Source organism: Paralichthys olivaceus, chromosome 8 (genome assembly GCF_024713975.1).
Source record: "Paralichthys olivaceus isolate ysfri-2021 chromosome 8, ASM2471397v2, whole genome shotgun sequence".
NCBI lineage: Eukaryota > Metazoa > Chordata > Actinopteri > Pleuronectiformes > Paralichthyidae > Paralichthys > Paralichthys olivaceus.
Window position 1 is genome coordinate 8,953,509 of NC_091100.1, and position 20,198 is coordinate 8,973,706.

At 40.6% G+C, this 20,198-nt stretch overlaps 1 protein-coding gene across 1 annotated transcript; it reads left to right on the top strand.

Annotated features, from left to right (window-relative positions):
- The first annotated feature begins 696 nt into the window (after window positions 1-696).
- Window positions 697-17,919, top strand: papss1 (3'-phosphoadenosine 5'-phosphosulfate synthase 1). Its single transcript, XM_020101215.2, has 12 exons — window positions 697-981; window positions 2,779-2,893; window positions 2,995-3,230; window positions 4,034-4,172; window positions 5,036-5,154; window positions 5,447-5,560; window positions 5,733-5,844; window positions 8,738-8,943; window positions 11,439-11,574; window positions 11,948-12,216; window positions 13,487-13,716; window positions 16,873-17,919. The coding sequence occupies exons 1-12, from the start codon at window positions 922-924 to the stop codon at window positions 17,009-17,011; spliced, it is 1,875 nt and encodes a 624-aa protein (XP_019956774.1). The 5' UTR covers window positions 697-921; the 3' UTR covers window positions 17,012-17,919.
- Window positions 17,920-20,198: the final 2,279 nt, after the last annotated feature.

Consider the following 20,198-nt stretch of genomic DNA (forward strand, 5'->3'; position numbering starts at 1 on the left):
CAGCCCAAGTACCACCCTGTAACTGAGGTGCACTGTAAGAAACCAGTGAGGTGGAGCCGCACTGTGTTTTATTATTAGTTGGTAATTCTGCATTTGTCACGTTGACGCACAGTTTTATATTTTTACAGCTGACAAAGAGGTTGTGCATTTTCTTTTTTTTCCTTTTTTCATTTGAAACTGCTTTTGTAAATTATACCTCTCCAAGGAGGTTGTTTAGTCATTGGTGTTTTGGGGGTTTGTTTGTTGGTTATTAGCAGGATTACTTAAAAAAGACCCAACTTATTTCCATGACCCAAGCAAGAACCCATGAAAATGGCATATTTAGGGAACCGATATCTACGAGTGTGTGCAATTTGGTGAAGACCCCAATAAATATCTGTGGTTTCCCGAGACGACTGGTGGGCCTTGGCAGAGGTATTCTCTGTACTGGGTGCCCTTCTAGTTTTATTTTATTTTCTGTGCCAAGTAAGAGGGAAATGCTGTTCTTATGTATTTTTTGCATTTAGTCTTTTGCATTATTTTAACTTATTTCAAATATTGGTACCCATGTCAGTAATAATAATAATAATTTGGTAAATCACTGGTAAGCAATAAAATATAATTTAAAAAACACAACCAAACCCCCCCCCAACCAAACAGAACTGACACCAGATCAGTTTGTGTGTTTCCTGATAGAACCACCACACCACGTCACGCGGAGGAAACGCGTCACTCCGTCGCCGGTGACGTGGCCGCAGGGAGAAGCTCTTCCTGGTCGTCACGCCAGGCTCCGCCGCTCCGGGCTCCTCCATCCAGCGGAGATCCCTGAACACATTTACACAAACTCCCGAACACACACGTGTGGCAGCAAACAGCGCGTCGTGCTGCGGCGTGTGTTGAAGACAGGGAGCCGCTAACGTTAGCCGCTAACTGCCGTCGGACATGGACACGCACGGCAACACGAACAAGAAGCAGAAGCGGAGCAACGCCGCTGAAAGCTGGGTGAGTTTGGTCTTTTTTTGTCACCGAGGTGTAGTTCGGTCAAACTCACCGGTCCACCGCGGCTGTTCTCCACCGTTAACCGGCTCTGAGCTAACAAACCGACCGGGCAGACGGCTAGCTAACTGTTGACACGTAACGTTAGAGCGGCGCCCAGTGAAGCTAGCTGCGCGATGCTAACAGAGGGGATCCAGTCAGCTGCTTGGTGTGAAGGCATCCACTGTCTGCTTCCTTCAGCTGTAACAACAGCACCTCAGCCACTTCTCACGGCCTCTGACTGGTTTACTGTCAACTACTTACACTTATACTCTTTTAATCGAGCAAACCGAATCAGTTTGAACTCTTTTCATGCAGATCAGTGCAGTTTAAAGTGCTTTACCATCGACCGGTGAGCCACAAATAGAGAAAGCTTAATAAACAGTCTGACAGCTACGAGAGCAAAGATAGATTTAAAAGCTATAATAACAATAAAAACGATTTTAAAGTGAAATAAAGTAAATCATTGGGATGAAAACGCAATCATAATATTAATGGGCAGTTTTAATTCAATTAAATTCTACCTATGACATCTTCTTTGACTTCCACCTGATAACACATGCAACACTTATCTAATTATTGTCTTCTATTGCTATTTATTTTACCTCCTTAATATGTATCTTGATGTCTTGCACTGACCTCTGTTTGTTAGTTAGTTTGTTTGTTGACCTGTGCTTTTTGACAGGTATCATATTGTTTGTCTGATCGTGAACAGGGGAGGCTGCTAATGAATTACCCTCCTTTGGATCAATAAAGTTGTCTAGATGTGAATCTGAAAATCAAACAAAACATACCCTATCTCAATTTTACACAGAAAAGTAGGGACCTTACATGATTGAGACACCTTACAGTGACCACAGTGAGCAAACACATGGCAACTGTCGAGAGATACAACTCACCTTTGAATAGAAAGAAACCTCTGCATTCAGACTCAATGGAGAGGAGGAGAGGTGGATGAAAGAGAGGGGAGAGAATAGAGGTACGTGGAAAAGAGATGAGAGACCAGGAACAGTTGTGCAACTGTTATATTTAAGCTCTGTCTGACTGGTTTTTATAATGAAAATCACAAGACTATTTATAGATCTTAGGATGTTCAATCAATGATTTAATAAGGTAATACTAACAATAATATCATAAAATTGAATAAAAGTTCAAACATAGATGCAATAAGATCTTGTGCCAGGCTAAAGAGTTGAAAGATTCCAACAAGTCCTTCTGCTTTCATGTACATGAGTGGACTGTTCCAGTGGCTTGGAGCATTAAACTTAATAGCTGCCTCACCAAAGGTTTTTTTTCCCCTGCACTTTGGAACATTTAGCTGATTTGTACCAGGGGACCCGAGGAGCCGAGCTGGTTCATGCACTGTGAACGACGTGTATGTTGGTGGAAGATCATGAAGTGCCTGAAAAACAAGTATAAGAATCTTGAAATGAATATGATAACTGACAGGCAGCCAATGTGAGGACTTAAGGAGGAGCGATGTGGTCTCTTGTTCTCGTCCTGGTCACCATTCAGGCTGCAGAGTACAATCAGCTGTAGCTGGTTTACGATATTTTTGGGTTAACCAGATAGAAGGGCATTACAGTAGTCAGTAGTTTTTGCATGAATTGTGCCATATAGATGTTTTCATCAGTGTCAGCACAGCACACTGCAATTTTTCCCCTTTTAGCCCTTACAACCTATCTATTGCCTCAAACACTGATTCGTATCAAAGTGATGATTTGAAAAACTCTAAAACAAATGGTGCACTTTTTCTACTTTCAGGGAATGCAACGTGCAACTAATGTCACCTATCAAGCTCATCACGTGAGCCGAAACAAACGCGGGCAGGTTGTGGGAACAAGAGGAGGGTTCAGAGGATGCACTGTTTGGTTGACTGGTAGGTTACAAAATGTCACAAAAACACATTTTATTGTCCTTAATAGACACTTATTAGGTAATTTAATTGTTCCATAATCCTGTTTTCCTCTTTATATAAAGGTCTGTCTGGTGCCGGGAAGACCACAGTGAGCATGGCTCTGGAGGAGTACCTGGTGTGTCACGGCATTCCCTGCTACAGCCTCGACGGGGACAACATCCGTCAAGGATTGAACAAGAACCTGGGTTTCAGCCCAGAGGATCGAGAAGAGAACATTCGACGCATTGCTGAGGTGGCCCGGCTTTTTGCTGATGCTGGGCTGGTCTGCATCGCCAGCTTCATCTCTCCCTACAGCAGGGTGAGTGAGTCACCAATGAAAACATCAGCGATAAAGTGAGAGAAAGTAAATGATGGTAGGGATTAATGTGGCCGTTCCTCCCTCGTACTGTATTAATTTATCTCTCTTGGCTGTTACACAGTCTTTATTAAACTATATTTAGTCTGACCCTCTGTGAACAGTTTTGTTTTAGGCTGAGAGGTGAAAAGCAGGCTAATGCTTTACTCCACTATAAATTCTGCATCTATTTGTGGAGCTCTTTGTAGATCTTGCACTGTTATTGATGAGATTACTGATCATGTCATTGTCCATCATTGTTTCAATTAAACTGATGATGACAGTGAAAACAAAAATTGAAAATGTAAGTCCCATGATAAAGTAAAACTTCCAAGGGCAGTATTTTATATGTACCTTCCCTGAATTTAAAACACAATCACTATTCAGAGTTAAAATTACTATTTAAAATGAGTCAATGTTATGTTTGAATACAAGGAAAGCAAATAAAACTAAAATATCAACTACAACATCTGGATTATACCATTTCCAGTGCAACCACCATTTTTTTTTGTAATTACCATGAATGACTGTTTTTCTTTTTCATTTCTCACTGAAAGCCAGTTCTGAGCTGTGTTTGCTGCAGTAAGACCTAATTTAATGTACTCAGCAGTGAATTTTATCCTCTCATAGTAGAAGACCATTTTTCTGTCAATTTAGACCTGATCAACCCGTATTACTTAACATACACAACATACTGTCTTCCACTAACTTCTCTTAGGCTAAAATCCTGTGTGTATGACATTGTATTTATGTTTTTGTCTGTTCAGGATCGCGTCAATGCGAGGAAGATCCATGAGGCTGCAGGGCTGCCTTTCTTTGAGGCATTTGTGGACGCTCCACTGGACGTATGCGAGCAGAGGGACGTTAAGGGACTGTACAAGAGAGCTAGAGCGGGCGAAATAAGAGGTGGAGTATGGTCCAAAGTGCAGCAGTAGAGCCAAGAGTCAGGTTCATACTTAAGTCATCTGTTACATAAAACTTGAGACTATAAGGAACAGCTCAAAATCATGTTTTGTTGATGAACGAAGGCAGGAAGAGGAAACTTTTAAGTGATGAAAGAAACAAATCTAAAAGTAAATACCATCATTTCCCTGACATTGTTTTCTGTTGCTTGCGCTTATGTCAAGTTTCAAAGAATGATAGTGACAATAAAATTGATGCATCACTGTTAGAGGTGATAAAAGTGCCTCTTCTCAAACTGTGCTCTTACACATTGTCTTTTGTTCAGCTGAATTTTATGTCATTTTGTTTGACCTGCTCTCTAAAGCTTCTCTTACTTACAACCACCTTTGATCAGAGGTTGTTAATCTTTTCATACATGTATAAATGTCATAGATTGTTAGGATTGGCTCTGAAAGGTCCAGGACCATATGAAACACTAGGTGGCGTTATGAGCCGTGTTCTATTCATAAATGCAGGGGTTTTCAAATCAATTTGTTAATTTTAAAACCAACCTTAATGTCTTTCAACGAAGAACAGTCATATGATTATTTTGCAATATCACTTTAAATCCCAAAGAAACATGGAACCTTCTGATTTATTATAACTAATCAATTACCTTTACTACTCCAAACTCACATTGTAGTAATTCTGGACTCTAGAATGTGGCTGAAGTAGTATACATCATGGTTGTCTGATTATGGATTAGAAATGTATACAAACTATAAAAATAGATATAGGTCACATAGACAGATCATGTTGTTTAAGAGTTGAACATTTTAGAAAGTGGAACTCACACTGTGCATTGTTACCTGTGTCTGCTTCATCAGGTTTCACTGGAATTGACTCAGAGTACGAGAAACCAGAGGCTCCAGAGCTGGTGCTGAAGACCGACTCCTGCAGCGTGAACGAGTGCATACAACAGCTGATTGACCTGCTTCAGGAGAGGGTGAGGGCTCTCTCTGTCCTGCTTAGACATGTTTAAAACATGTGTATCATGAATCAGCTGTTTTTGTTTTTAATTGGCTATGACCTCTTTAGAGTACAGTTGACTTGATACAGAAACCTGTAATCCCTTCATTGGCCACAAAGGGGTAGCAAAGCCTCATAATTGTGTGGATGTTGATGTCACTGTGTCTACATCATCAATTTCTTAAACAGAAAAACTCACACCAAACACTTACTGTGCAAGGTTTTTTCTAATGACCCGTGATAACTAACTCATTCTTTTGACTCTGCAGGACATAGTTCCTGTCGATGCATCTTATGAAGTGAAAGAGCTGTACGTTCAGGAGAACAAATTGGACCTGGCTAAGGCTGATGCAGAGACTCTGCCTGCTGTGCAGATCAGCAAGGTGCTTTTAAATTGTTAAATATTATTGTGGTATATCTTTTAAGTAAAAAGGAGTTATAGGTTTGTTGCATATAGAGCAATTATCAGTCATTTTTAATCTAAAATGCATATACAGCATGTTAAGTGAAACCTCCATAAATAACCTACTGTATATGACTATGTATGATCCACAGCTGGACATGCAGTGGGTGCAGGTGCTGGCTGAAGGCTGGGCCACTCCTCTGAACGGTTTTATGAGGGAGAGAGAATTCTTACAGTGTCTCCATTTTGACTGTCTGCTGGATGGTAAGATGTCATTTATGTATTTGTGGGAAAAGGAAAATCTTAACGCTTACTTCAGAAGACCAGGAGACAGATGGCTTTCTATTGGAACATGAATGTTGAGAGTCTTTCAAGGCAGTACATAAATGCAAATATTGTTAATCGCATTCTAGTTCAACTATCATTCTTTTGTCTACTAAATATAGCAGAAATGAAGCATCCTGTCCTTAGCTTACCTCTCAGACAAAGGGTTCATTCTTAAGTGTTTACAATTAGCTATTTCCAGCAATGTTTTGAATTTGTCAGCTGTAGCTGTGTTCTTCCTTCTAACATTTTAACTTAATTCAAATAAATGTCTTGATTAAATGGAGTACTAAATTACACTTACAAAGACTCCTTGCATGTGTCTGCAATGCTGCAATGTACTGAGGGGCCTACATTAGGCCTTTCCTGTGGCTGACGTGTCGTTATAAAGCAGTGATGTAGTGGGAGACTGTGGCTCAAGAGGTAGAGCAGGTCATCTATTAACCAGAGGGTCGTTGGTCCGATCCCTGACTCCTGTCCACATGCTGGCAATGGTAATAGGTAAATGTGGCTTGTTAGGATCAATAGGAGCTGAAAAGTGCTAAAAAAAATACACGCATAGTCTCCATTTAGAGCTCAGTTTAGGTGGCCCTATGACCCATCAATATAATCAGGAATAGTGATGTTTATGCTCTATCCTGCTTTTTTGCCTCAAAACCAGTCTTTATGGAAATATTTTTGATTGCTTGTTTGGTTCCACACAGCACATGGATGCAGGCAAACAAATATGGAGTAGAGTAAATTTGTCACAGAGCGGGTTTATTTAGAACAGAGACTCCAACTAGCAAATACAAACGAGGAGCTCGCACCAAATAGAGAGGTCACTACTGTAGCGTGGATGTGGTTTGGTTATGAAGAGTCTGACACAGACCAGAAAACCATGCTTTTTCAAATTGTACTTCAGACCAGTTGCCACAACAGACTCAAACAGCCCAGACTTATTTTACCACCTATGCAAGAATCAGGTCAAACAGTACAGAGTAAAGTCTGCAGATGAGTAACACAAAAGCACAATTGAGTGCAAAAAACTAACTCCAGACCTTAGGAGGCTTCTGCCAGCGGTGAACCACCTGACAGAAAATTGCAAAGATGGAGGAAGGCAACAGTTGAACAAAGACATGCGCCTTATTTTTTCCGTAGAGAAAAAGTTTAAAGATTGACATGTATCGTAGTTCGCTTGCACTGAGGTATCAACAATGCCTCCTTTTTTTGGCTCTTTTTAGTAAACCAATATATCAGTTATAGAGTCTCCTGGTGTAAAGTTAAATTCCTAGAGAAAGTTCCTCGACTTTTATCACCCACAAGACCACACAAATCTCACCTTCGTGTTGCCAAATATTTTGTTACAAACACATAGTAAAATGAAAAAAATATAAAAATAAATTGGTAGTTAAAATACACTGACAGGACAGGAATACAACCTCTGTCCTCACTGAAGGATAAAAAAAACCCATAAAATTCTAACAACTTGGCATGAAATCATATTTGATTTAGGTTTGTTTCCCCAGAAATATTCATAATCACATAAACTGAACTGGCTGCACTGAGGCAGAAATATATACTGTTTCTGTTTGTCCTGGATGAGAATGACGCAGAGGAAGAGGCCTCTGTATTGATTGACACCAGACGCCACCATTTGTCCATTTTCACTTCCTTCCAGGGATCTGACGGTGAAAGAAAGATATCACGGCGAAAGGATTGATTGCCTACACTATAACACTAAAACTTGTTGGGAAGCAGAAAACGGCATGTTTGACCAATTAAATAGTCTGCAAAAATAAACACAACCAATGTCAAGCTTATGTCTCCTTCGCTCGAACATTTGGCAGTCGTGTCCGTGTGTCTGTGTATGTGTGCGTCTGTGTGTTATTAAAACCAGCTGTAAGCTCAGTGTGACAGAGGGGACCAGGAGAGGGTCCAGTGTGGAGGTGGGGGAGCAGGAGAAGTCATAGTCCCCCCCATGTCTTCACATTACTTGATCTGATGTGATGTGAAAAGCGTGCCGTTCCCAAAGATTTCATCAACCTGGATGGCAAAATGAACTGGCCACCAGAACACTCACTACACAGATAAGTCATAAATGAGAGAGGGTCAAGCTGTAGCTCAGCTGAAGAAAGGATTTTTCTCCTCAAGCTTCTTAAATTGCAGCCTTGCGACTCACTGTAGCCTGTGGTTTAGCTGTATATTCCACATTTAGCCTTAAGGGCTGCAGCATAGGGACTTAACTAGAATGTCTGAGCTGTTTGGTTGCATATATTGAACCTTTGAGCATTTTCAGTTGCTCTTGTACAATGTCAGTTCTCAGAATCTCAGAGCTTTGCATCGGGGTGGTTCTTGGATGGTTATCTGTCTCATTGAGTTTTCTTCAAGCGTTTGTAAAGTTGTGTTTCTCATTAAAACACATACTATACCCTTTAGGTCTAAAGGAAGGCATTTTCATATTGTGCATTGTTACATCCCTTACAGAGTTTATTTTGTCACGGTTGTCCATTTGTGTGTTTGTTGGTTTAGATATATTAGATAATTAAGATAGTGTAGATAATATTTAGCTATTATTTAAATAAGCTCACAGCATAATGAGCATCAAACCTTCATGTTTAAGAAGTGAATTGACATAAAATGTATGCAACAACTTTCAGTCAATTGTTGAATTACTTTTCAAGCAAAAACCTTAAATGTGATGATTTGCTGCTTTTCTTTGCCATTCTTTATTATAAACTGAATATCTCTGAGTTTTGGACTGTTGGTTAGAAATAACTCTGACATGTTTATAGTTTTTTTACTGCATAAATGTGCCTTCAATCCCCATAAAATGTTTTCTTCCTTGTCCCAGGTGGCGTCATCAACCTGTCAGTTCCCGTAGTGCTGCCAGTGTCTACCGCAGATAAAGAGCTTTTGGATGGTGTGACGGCCGTGGCCCTGGTCTACGGAGGCAGGCGAGTTGCCATCCTTCGCAACCCTGAGTTTTATGAACACCGCAAAGAAGAGCGCTGTGCTCGTCAGTGGGGCACAACTTGCAAGGACCACCCCTATATCAAGGTAAATTGATATGACATATTCAGGATTAGTTTTGCTCTATGAAAGCTGAATTTACTGCACTGGTTTCTATGTTGGAAATTATATAGAAAATCTCAAGAAAGCACTGAACAGCATCTGCAGAGTTCAAGATGGCGTGTCTCAGTGTTCTGTATCACAAACACTGTGCTTATGAAAGAAACCTGCTTCCCTGGATTGTACATTGATAGAACACAGCTCTGAACTGGCCTGTTCACAGTGCTTATGGAAAGACTGACTAGGTTGAGGAGTGGAGCTTTTCTCACAGTCTGTCAGGACGCCCAGTGTAATCACTTGATCTTTTTGGTCCACCCTCATTTTGCAGGTGTTATATTTGGATGCTGCATCTCTCGCTCAGCCTCCACCAAATGCGTTTGTGATTGCTAAACAGTCTGAGGAATCCCTGCCAGCTTCTACCTTTCCACTCTCCCAGCCCTTCTTTAAATATACACAGGAAATGTTTCCATCTGTCTCCTATCGAATGCTGTGGCACTCAGGTAGAGTCAGTGGCAAGATGAAGTCGTGGAACGGTCATGCACACCCTGTAGAAAGATGCATTGGCTTGTAGCTGGAAAAGAACAGAACAGTCTGGTGTTCATGACAGAGATGGTTTTCAGATTAAGAACTCCATCTGCGTGATTTAAAAAAGTTCTGGGTAATTTTAATCCCCATTGTTTTCAGGATTACTGCAGTCTGTCAGACACTTAGTTATTGGCAAAGATATGAGCCAAAACTAACAGTAAACTCCGTAGCATCTGGTAATTTCCCTCCCTGGGGTCAGACTTACTGAAAACCTCAGTGGCTCATTTTAAAGCCCCATTCCTGCTAAAAATGTAGGATTGACAGCTGTCTCAATATTTCAGCGCAGTTTGACGTCATTTTTAATTTTAGATGAAATCTCTTTTTTTTTCTTCTTTCATATTGGTTATGATCCAATATGGCTTGGTATTGTCTTTTTTAAAAATATATTATTAGAAGCTGCCAGTTTCATAAGCTGGTACCGTGACTACCGTGTCAACGCTCATGCCTCAGCATCGTTTTTTACGAGAGTACTCTCTCTGTATTTCCACAACTGTCCTTTCTGTTCACTCTAACCTGTCACAGCCGGATATGTGAGTTCAGCTTTCTGTGATTAAGGTGTCACTCATTAACAGAGTGTGTGTATGTATCTGTAAGTGTATGTTTAACTCTCTAAGGCGGAGCCAGTCTGTCAACACACCTCTGAGCTGGTAGCTACAACATTTTCTTTCTTTTTTTTTTTCCATCCCGTCTTTTTCCAGCCAGAAACGATATTACATGTAGTTAATCCACGTTTTCCTGTTTGCCTGTCTGTCAGTCAGACAGGGAGCCCCTGTCATCGGAAACTGTGGTGCGGTGACTGTTTATTTGGCTATGACCCTTTCACATGTAAAGTTACAGGGCAATTTAAACAGTTAAACAGAGCACATGTGTATGTGTAAGGCCTTCACTCCTTGGTTTATCTGCGCAGACATTATATTTTCCATTTACTTCTGTTGGAAAAAAATTAATTGCAACTCGTCAATGCTGTGGATTTCTCCTAAAGAAAAAGGCTGTTGAGCATCTTACACGACTACTGTCTCCGGCCAGCAGCCGACAGGTTGGATTAATTGAAGTGTGGAAAACAAATCACAACATGATCCTGCAAACCTCTCACAATGGTGCCAAGTCGTTATTGACCACATCACTGCTGAATGCTTTCTGTTTTTGATCAGTTTGCCAGATCAAACTGAAAACAATATGTTTGTAAAGTAAGGATATCAAAGAGTTTTTTTTATTTGTTTTTACATGATAAATTATATGTCAGTGAAATGATATAAATGTTTATTTTTCTTTCATCAACTTCCAAATCTGCTTTTTGCAGTGCCTACACACTTCAGGTTTCATTTATAGTCGTCGTTTTAGGTTCTCACCATCTCAGTGCTACAGCAGTGCTAATTTTATTGCTGATACTGTGGAGAATTGTCACTTTGTATAACATTAACATCCCACAGGCCCGTGTGCTCAGTAACTCTAGCTACAGTCTGATAAATGCCACAGGAGTTAGGCGAAAGATGCAACCTGAAACAATAGCAGCCTTTGCTTGGGTCCTGAGAACTTTGGTGACATTGTTGGATTAAATCTCGTGTGGAGGGGAAAAAAATTCTCTTCAGTGTGGTCATGAGCTCATCACCAGGTTTTATTGTGAAATACAATCAGACTTTGTCTCTGCTCTGTTATTGAAATCAAGGTAGTAGATGTGGTCAAATGCAGAAAAGGTTGCAGCTTTTTTGGCTGTTTAAGTGACACATCAGGACTTTGATTTATGCTGTCCCCTGTTGCAACTGGGTAATAACTCAGGACTTTTATTAGAATTCATGCTGGTCTGCTTCCAGCACAGTGAAGTTTTTATGGACCACAGTGTCTTAAGCCTGGATTATATTTGAGTTGTGTTGCCATGATCGCTGTGGCTCCTGTTTCAGATGGTGATGGAGAGCGGGGACTGGCTGGTCGGCGGAGACCTGCAGGTTCTGGACAGGATCTACTGGAATGACGGACTCGACCAGTACCGGCTGACACCCACTGAGCTGAAACAGAAGTTTAAAGAAATGAATGCAGGTACAGGCCAAGTTGTACTGGTCCTGTTTGATTGTTGTCAGAATTGTAAGAAGTCTGCTGAGATGTTCAACTAAGGATGTTAAGAAAGATGATGGTATTTATAGTATTTAAACAGTAGTAGTATTTATAAACTGAACCTTTTTTTCTTTAAAAGCAGAAGGAAACTGGGTAATCCACTTTTTTGTGTGAGAGTCAGGGTAGTGAGGTCACAGTCGAGGAGAGGTCTGGTGTGATTCAGCTCCTCACCAATAAGATCACAGGCTGTGTGTGGTTTTCAGTGGCTGGGCACTTGTGGCCCTCTGTTTGTCTTGTACAGATACAGATGTTTCGTCTCAATATAACCAACCCCTTCTTCTCCTTTCTCTTTTTTCAGATGCTGTATTTGCCTTCCAGCTCCGCAACCCGGTCCACAATGGCCACGCTCTTCTGATGCAGGACACACATAAGCGTCTCATTGAGCGAGGCTACCGCCGGCCCGTGCTGCTGCTCCATCCACTGGGAGGGTGGACCAAGGACGACGATGTGCCGCTGCCTTGGCGAATGAAGCAGCATGCTGCTGTGCTGGAGGAGGGCGTCCTGAATCCAGACTCCACCATCGTTGCCATCTTTCCTTCACCCATGATGTATGCGGGACCAACTGAGGTAAGATCATCAGCAATAATGTATTTTCAGTTGCACGTTTGTGGTTTCTTAAAAAAGAAAAAAAAGAAATAACTCTTTCCTCAAACTTGACAGAGAACAAGAGAATGACTGCAGCACCATGTAATAACAAAAGACTTGAAGAAGAGACGTGTCACATACTTGTCTGCACAGTTTTGACTGTGATAAATGGCAGGAAAGGGGATTTAAAATTTCCTTTGGGAGCTCTGTTTAGTGCCATACACAAACCTCCCTGTGTGACTGAGCGTAGCCGTGTATCTGGGTATCTTTTAAGCATTCACTTATGATAATGGCAAAACTATGGAGAAAATGATTGAGAGCAGATCTGAAGCTGGTGGATGTCAGGCAGTGCATTTATTCATGTTGTTATTCTGAACAGGAACACTAGAGAGCCTGACTGAGTCTAGTGTCATTTTTCTGTCAAATCTTCAAAAACATTAACCCTTGTCTGTTACTCAGACAGAAAAACAAGTTTCTACTTCCACTTAACTTTCATGTTATTGGTCAGAATGTTCTTTAGTCTACATCTTCCATCCATCGCATTTCGTAAACCTAATCTAAAACCCTTACATACTGAAATATACAAACTACAGGGCAGAATATTATTATAATGGCAGCAGTATTAGTAATTATCAAGAAGTATGTGTTTTAGCAATTTATGAGAAACAGAAAGGGAACCTCTGTGTTTATGGTGAAAGGCCATAAACGAAATGAAAGGCTTGTAACACCCCAGATGTATTGCGCAAATAAGATAAGGGTGGAGGCTGAGCACAAACAAAACAAAAAATAGATTATGTATACAGCTTATACTTTGAGGGATGCAGGGAGCAGGAGCCAATCCCAGCTGACATTGACCAAGAGGTAGGGTACATTCTGGACAGGTCGCCAACTTTTCACAGGGCTGACATACACAGACAAAAAGCTATTCTCACCTACGGTCAATTTGAAGTCTCCAACAGAGAAACTGGGGAGAACGTACAAACTCCAAATCGGAACTGGGATTCCAACCAGGAACCCTCTTGCTGTGAGCCAACAGTGCTAACCACCACCATTGTGCCTCTCAAAACCATAACCACATAGCAAAAATATAAATTTACATCTTTAAGAACAATTTTCAACAGCCATTATAAAGGAGTAGAGATATTGTTATTATTCTTTCTTTTGGTTTTTTTTGGTAGAAATTATTATTACTTATTTCTTCCAGTCCAGTCTTCTCAGTGTTTCTTCAGTCTCTTTGTCTCCTCTTTCACAGGTTCAGTGGCACTGCAGATCTCGAATGGTTGCTGGTGCCAATTTCTACATTGTGGGCCGTGACCCTGCAGGGATGCCCCACCCTGGCACAGGGAAGGACCTGTACGAACCCACTCACGGGGCCAAGGTCCTCACCATGGCTCCCGGTCTCATCACCCTGGAGATTGTGCCCTTCAAGGTTGCTGCTTACAACAAGGTCAAAAAAGCGATGGATTTTTATGACCCTAAGAAGTAAGTACTTATTCATTTTATAATTTTCAGTTGTCAGTTCTCATCTCGTTTTCCACAGTTTTTAAGTATCAGGTTAGTGGAAAACAGAAACAGTTATAGTCTAAAGCAGCAGAGCTCGCTGACGCTAAATTGAATATCTTATTTCTAGATTTAATCCAGAGTAATATCTCATATGTATGCCAATTAGAACCCACAGCCTCAACAGTAATTACACTCTCTTAATTTATTAGGCCTGTCTTGCATTTTTCCCATAATTTCCTTTCTTCTTGCTCTGTTGTCCACAGCAAAACATCAGGCCAAGAACAACACGTTGTTTTTCTTTCTTACACAGTAAAAAGCTTTTGTGGATTAGATAAAGCTTTGATGTTAGAGACCTGCTATTAATTAAAGTTTGTATACGTGTACAGCAACACAGCACATGATGACTCACAAAAATCATGCAATCTCGTCCCCACTTTCCACCATCAAGTTGTGCAACTGTCGCTTTGTAGGAATGTTCAAAGTAAATACGACCAAACTAATCACTAGACATGCTCAGTTTTCCATGATGCATGTTTATAATGTTAAATCCAAACTGAATTGTTGATCATCCATTGTTGACATGAAGTGCGTCTGTGGATAGAGTTGACAGTGCTTTTAAAAATGATTGTTGTTTTAAAATAGCAGGAGATTTCGCAGGTCAGACGCGTCCACATCAACAGAAAAATGTCTGGAACCTTTAGGTGCGGCGTAACGTCTGAATAGAGACAGGACATGAAGTTTAAATTCTACACATTGACACCAACGCCAGTCCTTATCACCAAAAGCTTGTGTGTATGGCTCCTCCTCTTCTTCCTCCTGTGATATTTCTGTTCTTTCAGCTTCAATGTCCGTTGCGTGTTAAAAGAACATAATCAGGCCCACTCCCTCATTCTAACATTTCATGGACATTTTACTCAGGGATTGGCAGGAAAAGTTCAGGAAATGTCTGGAGCTAATGACTCGGACATTTACATTCTCACACAGCACCTTTCAGAAAAAGGTTTGTATTTCACTGCAGCTTCAGACTCAAGGATGAACTAATTATAAATCAGTGGTCAAAGTTCAAAGTCGCTGTGGCCTCTCGTTTTTTGCCACGACTCCAGGATTCTTATGCTAATTTTGAAAAGAAAATTACAAGAACGTTTAACAGGATCAAATGCTGAAGGGATGTCATCTTATGTCCTAAAGGTCAGAGGTCAACTTCACTCTGACGAATAATGTTCTGCAAACACACTTAACACCTCTTGTTAAATCCCTTTAATCTTCACCACATGTATTTTCTTCAATCTGGGCAGATTTAAAAACTGCAACTTGACGAACAACCAGGAGGAGCTAATTCTATATATAGAATATCATTGACCCAGTGCTTTGGTATAAATCTAAGGCTAAATCTTATGCAAATGCAGGAGAAAAGCTGGATTTCCACAGTCTGTAGTCGTCACTCTGTAAGATTTATGGGATTCCATTGTCATGCACGCTTACAGCACTTTGCCGAATTTCAAGAGGAATATCCATGCTAGGCCTAATCACCAGCAATACCTCTCAAGTCTTTCCCTGAAGTGTAATGACTGAGGTCATAGCAAGCTGTTTCTAATTTGACACTGTATAAAAATGTTCTTGGAAGAATTTGCCTGCAGCTCTTTTACATCACGCCATGTGAAATGTGAGGTCTTCTTCAGAGATTCAAAGTGATTCAAAGCCACAAGACGTGGTCTGTGTCGTGTGATAACAATTACAAATGGTACTTCATAGCAAGGGACCTTGATTCTCCCTACATGTGAGCCCGGTGGAGTGCGAGTGTCTGTTAAGAAAATGTCTAAGAAGTGTCTTGATTATTCCTGACAGTAAGTTATAGACAAAGATGTGATGAACTTGTGCCAGCGCTCTACGCAGCTCTGATTAGAGATGAAGACGGTCCTTGGCTGCTCACTTCAAACAAAGAGATTCATATCTTTTGCAGCAGGTGTGATGAGAGTTTATCTTCCTCAGACAGGAGAGAGCGAAGACATCAGAACGTCTGAAATATATGAAAAAATGTTTGGACTGGTTGTCGGAAAGAGGATTTTCCTTCATGCACACACAGTTGGTTTAGTGGTTTGACAGAAGTGTGTGACAGCCTCAAGTAATAATTCATCATTTTGAACTTGTCTGAATGACAGCAGTTAATTAAGATGTTTCACTAGATTTTCTGTTACAGGTCTATTAGAGACAGACAGTGCTGCATTTCACAGCAATTGGTTAAAAGTTTAATCCACTGAATGTCAGGTGTTTTACAAAAGGAGCAGTTTGAAAGCAGGGGACACCAGAGGTTGTCCTGAATTCATTATCTGTCTCTTGGAAACCGATTGCTGGTTCATAATTTCAATTTATCATTCCATGAAAAAGGTTAACATACTCTAATGTTGAGAAAACATGAGGGCTTCTCCTGCTGCTCCACTCCCCACCTGAATCCTGTGGAGGATTTGATGCTATTTTGAACTCGTCTGAGCAGAGAATCTCCTGCTGCCTTGTGTATGTGTGACACGAAAACTCAGGAAAAAGTCCGAACCCAATTGTGTGGAGATCCTCTGCAGGACATGTCTAAAAATGGCTTAGGGTTTAAAAAATTAAAGATGTAGTAGTGATGAAAAGGATTATGCAGCAGAGTGACGTATAAAGTACAGTAAACACAAGCATATAAAGGATAAATCTACTCCCACACACTGAATTTAAAGAATGTGTGGATGTGGGGGGGGGGTCAGCTGCACCGAACTCCGTCGCTATGGCGAGCCGGCTCACTGGATCGTCACAGCCTCTCTCTCGCCACAGAATGATGAGGGAGGAGAGCAGCTGCCAGAAATGGTCAGCATATGAAATATGTAGAGCTTAGTCAGATAAATATTCCCATTCCCGTATTCACGTCTGTTTTCACTGTGTGGGATGTGAAATGCTTTAAGAGCTTCGTTGTTTGGTTTTCAGAAATACTAACTGGTCTGCCGCTACGCCTCGATGCACTCGATTCCAAAGCAGCAGGCAGCTGTTGTTGGCTCTCGTGTGCTGCTCTGCCGATAAGCATTTTTTTTTTTTTTTATTGAAACGTGTCTGCTACCAAAAACTAAATTCTTTCTGTTTTTTTTCTGCTTCTTCAAACTGCAGCCACCAAGACTATGATTTCATCTCAGGTACACGCATGCGGAGGATGGCTCGCGAGGGAGAGAATCCTCCAGATGGCTTCATGGCGCCAAAGGCCTGGGCTGTGTTGAAAGAGTACTACAAGTCACTGGAGAAGGCCTAAAGGTGGAGTGTGTGAGGAAACAACTCGGGAACACAGTGGTTTCTACTGATGTTTAAAATGAGAGACATGCGGACCACTCAGCTTCTGTCAAACACCACGCTCCAGCTTCTGTCAGCTGTTTTTAGTCTTACCACGTTTGTGTTTTTAACTGTTCCGTACTTTATTTACCTGAACTAAAAAATAGGACGTCTTCATAGTAGATGTTTGTGATTCTCACTGACCTTATGACCTATATTCTGTTGACTGGTTTAAAAAAAAGATTTTTAAAGATGGAGATTTGTATCGGCCCGTGTGGAAAGCGCTGTTGATCAGTGCTGAGTGAATGTTGCATATTCAGAGTTTGCGTTACCACCGAACCACAAATTGCTTCACACTGTACGTTTGCGAGTGGCAGAGGCAAATTACTCCAAATGTGGCGTTCACAAGTATTTGATGTAAAAAGTTGAGTGCCTTGGTCTTTAGAAAGTGAATTCACATGTTGTCTTGTTTGAATCAGGAAAACAAACACCTGCTTTTTGTCCCACCTGTTGCTAGACGGAAAATGTCAGTTCAGGAGATGGACTGCAAAACAGATCAGCATTAAAGAGGATTTTAATGAGATATCAACCCTAACCTTCCTAAACTTCTTAGAATATGTCTAACATTTCATATTTATTCTCCCTACATTTAAAGTTCTTCTCATTTTAACTGTGGTGTGCATGTAGTGTCTGAGCTTTAAGCTTCTCACTCAACAGTTTTGATGTTTCGTTATGTTTTCATCATGTGTTTATTTTTTCTTCTCATGAGTTACTAACATTTTCCATACGGTTATTCATTTTTAAGTCCGCCTGTATAATCAGATGGTTACCATCGTGGGATCAGATTTGTAATCTTCCTTATCCAATAAACCTTTTTTTTTTAGCAGAAAAGAACCATTTGTTTTCTTATGCTTTTCTCTAATCTTTGGTTGTGTGCGTGTGTTTTCCTTTTTTGTTTTCCGCATTAGACCAAAGACTTTTTAAACTCTTAACACACTCAAAGAATCCCACCTAATTTTTAAGCATTGAATTTCATGCATTTTTGAAACTAAACCTACATTGATGAGCTGTCATGGACTTTTAGCGGCCTGTGATCTCACCGTGACACGCTTCTTATTCTGACAACTCAATAGCTCTAAACTTTTCTCTGTCATCTACGTGAGCAGCGCACTCTTAAAAATAAAATACTTATACGGGCCCTGCCTGTTGGAACCCCCCTCCCCCAGTTGGTCAATCAGCTGTATATTGGATGAGACAGACCCTCTAGTGACCCCAATCAGATGCAGACACACTCACACACTGTATACAAAGAGCTGCAGCTGGTCCCCAGATGCAGTGAGAGTGGAAGGTGGAGGGTTAAGAACAGGCTCTGTCAGAAACACCCTGGGTACCTTATCTAATCCAGCTCCAAGATATAATGAACAGACCTGCCAGCAGCAATTCTCTTCGACCTTTTTGCCAGACTTATTCAAACTCAAACGGTAATCAAGCTGGGATCTCAGCGCAGCTTCAAAAGAAGAGCTGTTTTTTTAATCTCACACAAAAAAAAAGGATCAAATGATTTTGAAAAGGTTGCCTTATGATTTGTGTTGTGCCTGATGTTATCTCACTTGTAGCATGATCATGATGTATTCGTTCTGGATCCTTCTTTCAGCTTGTTGAGCCCATTCATCAGATGCTGCTTTGAAACCTTTCTTTCCTCTGAGACTGGACGCAGCGTGGCACACTTCTGGAGAAAAACAGGAGAGGTGTCAGAGGAGTTAGTCCTGCTCTGACTACTTAACATGACTCACCTGCACCACCTTGTTTCTCCTCGTGTGGCTGTTGTGCAGGATTTAGATCGACGTAAACAACATTCATCGAAGGTGGTGAAACTGACGGACACTTTAACTGAACTTTGACCCCCGGAGAGGAGATTAGGTGTTTTAACTGCACATCTGCACCGGCGTCGGTCATCATCACCAAAAAATCACGAGTCGTCTACGTCTGTGGCACTGCTTTTTTTTAATTGGAGATATTTGTTGTCATAGAAATAGAATGTTGTTTAGTTATCTGGATCTTAAATAAAGAAATTAACGTCACTTATGACAAATAAACAATAAGTTATATCATTGCACTTTAAAATGTAGAGGAGGTTTTCCCTTACTCACGTCCTCGTAACCAGGTGTGACCATTCTTATATATAAAATACTTCCAGTTACATTCTTCCAGTTTATCTATCATGAAAACAATATAGAAAAAGTTCAAATATCCAATCAAGATTTTATCATCCCTGTAATTATGAAACTATATAATTCTGTGCAGCAAATTACCAACCAATGCTAAGATACAGTAAAATAATCATAAACACCTATAAACAAGTGAAGCGTAAAAAACTAAATAGTATACTAAATGCTTTATATATCAATATAAATAGGAAATGTCAAATATATATATATTTAAATATAAAGTGATGATGTATTGATGAAGTATCAATGGTAAAAAATACAGAACTAAAAAGTGTCACTTTGTAAAGAGTAATTTCATCTAAATTCCACCAGTGAGTCCTTTACTGTCTTGTCCCATATCACCAAACGTTTCTGCTCCAACGTGGACTCCAGCTGCATTTATCTCCAATTTCCTTCCATCTGGTTCGAGTTGCTTTCAAAGCCAGTCGTGATAAAAACAGGCTTTACTTTGCAAAATACAACACAGTGATATGGGACATGGTTAAAATTCAAGGGAAGCTGTGTTCCTCAGCGATGGCTCCGAGGTGCAGGGCGCAGCCAGAGCTCGCCGGCAGTCATGTCTCTGTGTGATCCTCCTCCTCACGATGGCTTCATGAATGAAGAGCTGTCTCGCCCATCGTTTCATAACCTCCAGGAAAAACTGTGCTGTGAACTCAGGCGGCTCAGACACATGGTTGACACACTATTTTCTGATACTAATGGTAAATGGATACTTTGGCCCTTAATTCTCTCTCAAAGTATTTTAGCTCTGAGAAGTTAGAATTTATCTGCTGAATAATTTAATGTTTAAATCTGGTCAAACAAAAACTAATGCAAATCAGAAAACTTCAGCTGAGGACTCTTTTATCTTTAACTTATACAGTGTGTGGTCTGTATTTGTAATTTGGAGACATTAAACTCTGGATTAAATAACGTACTCACCCACAGCATGAAGATGGTTTT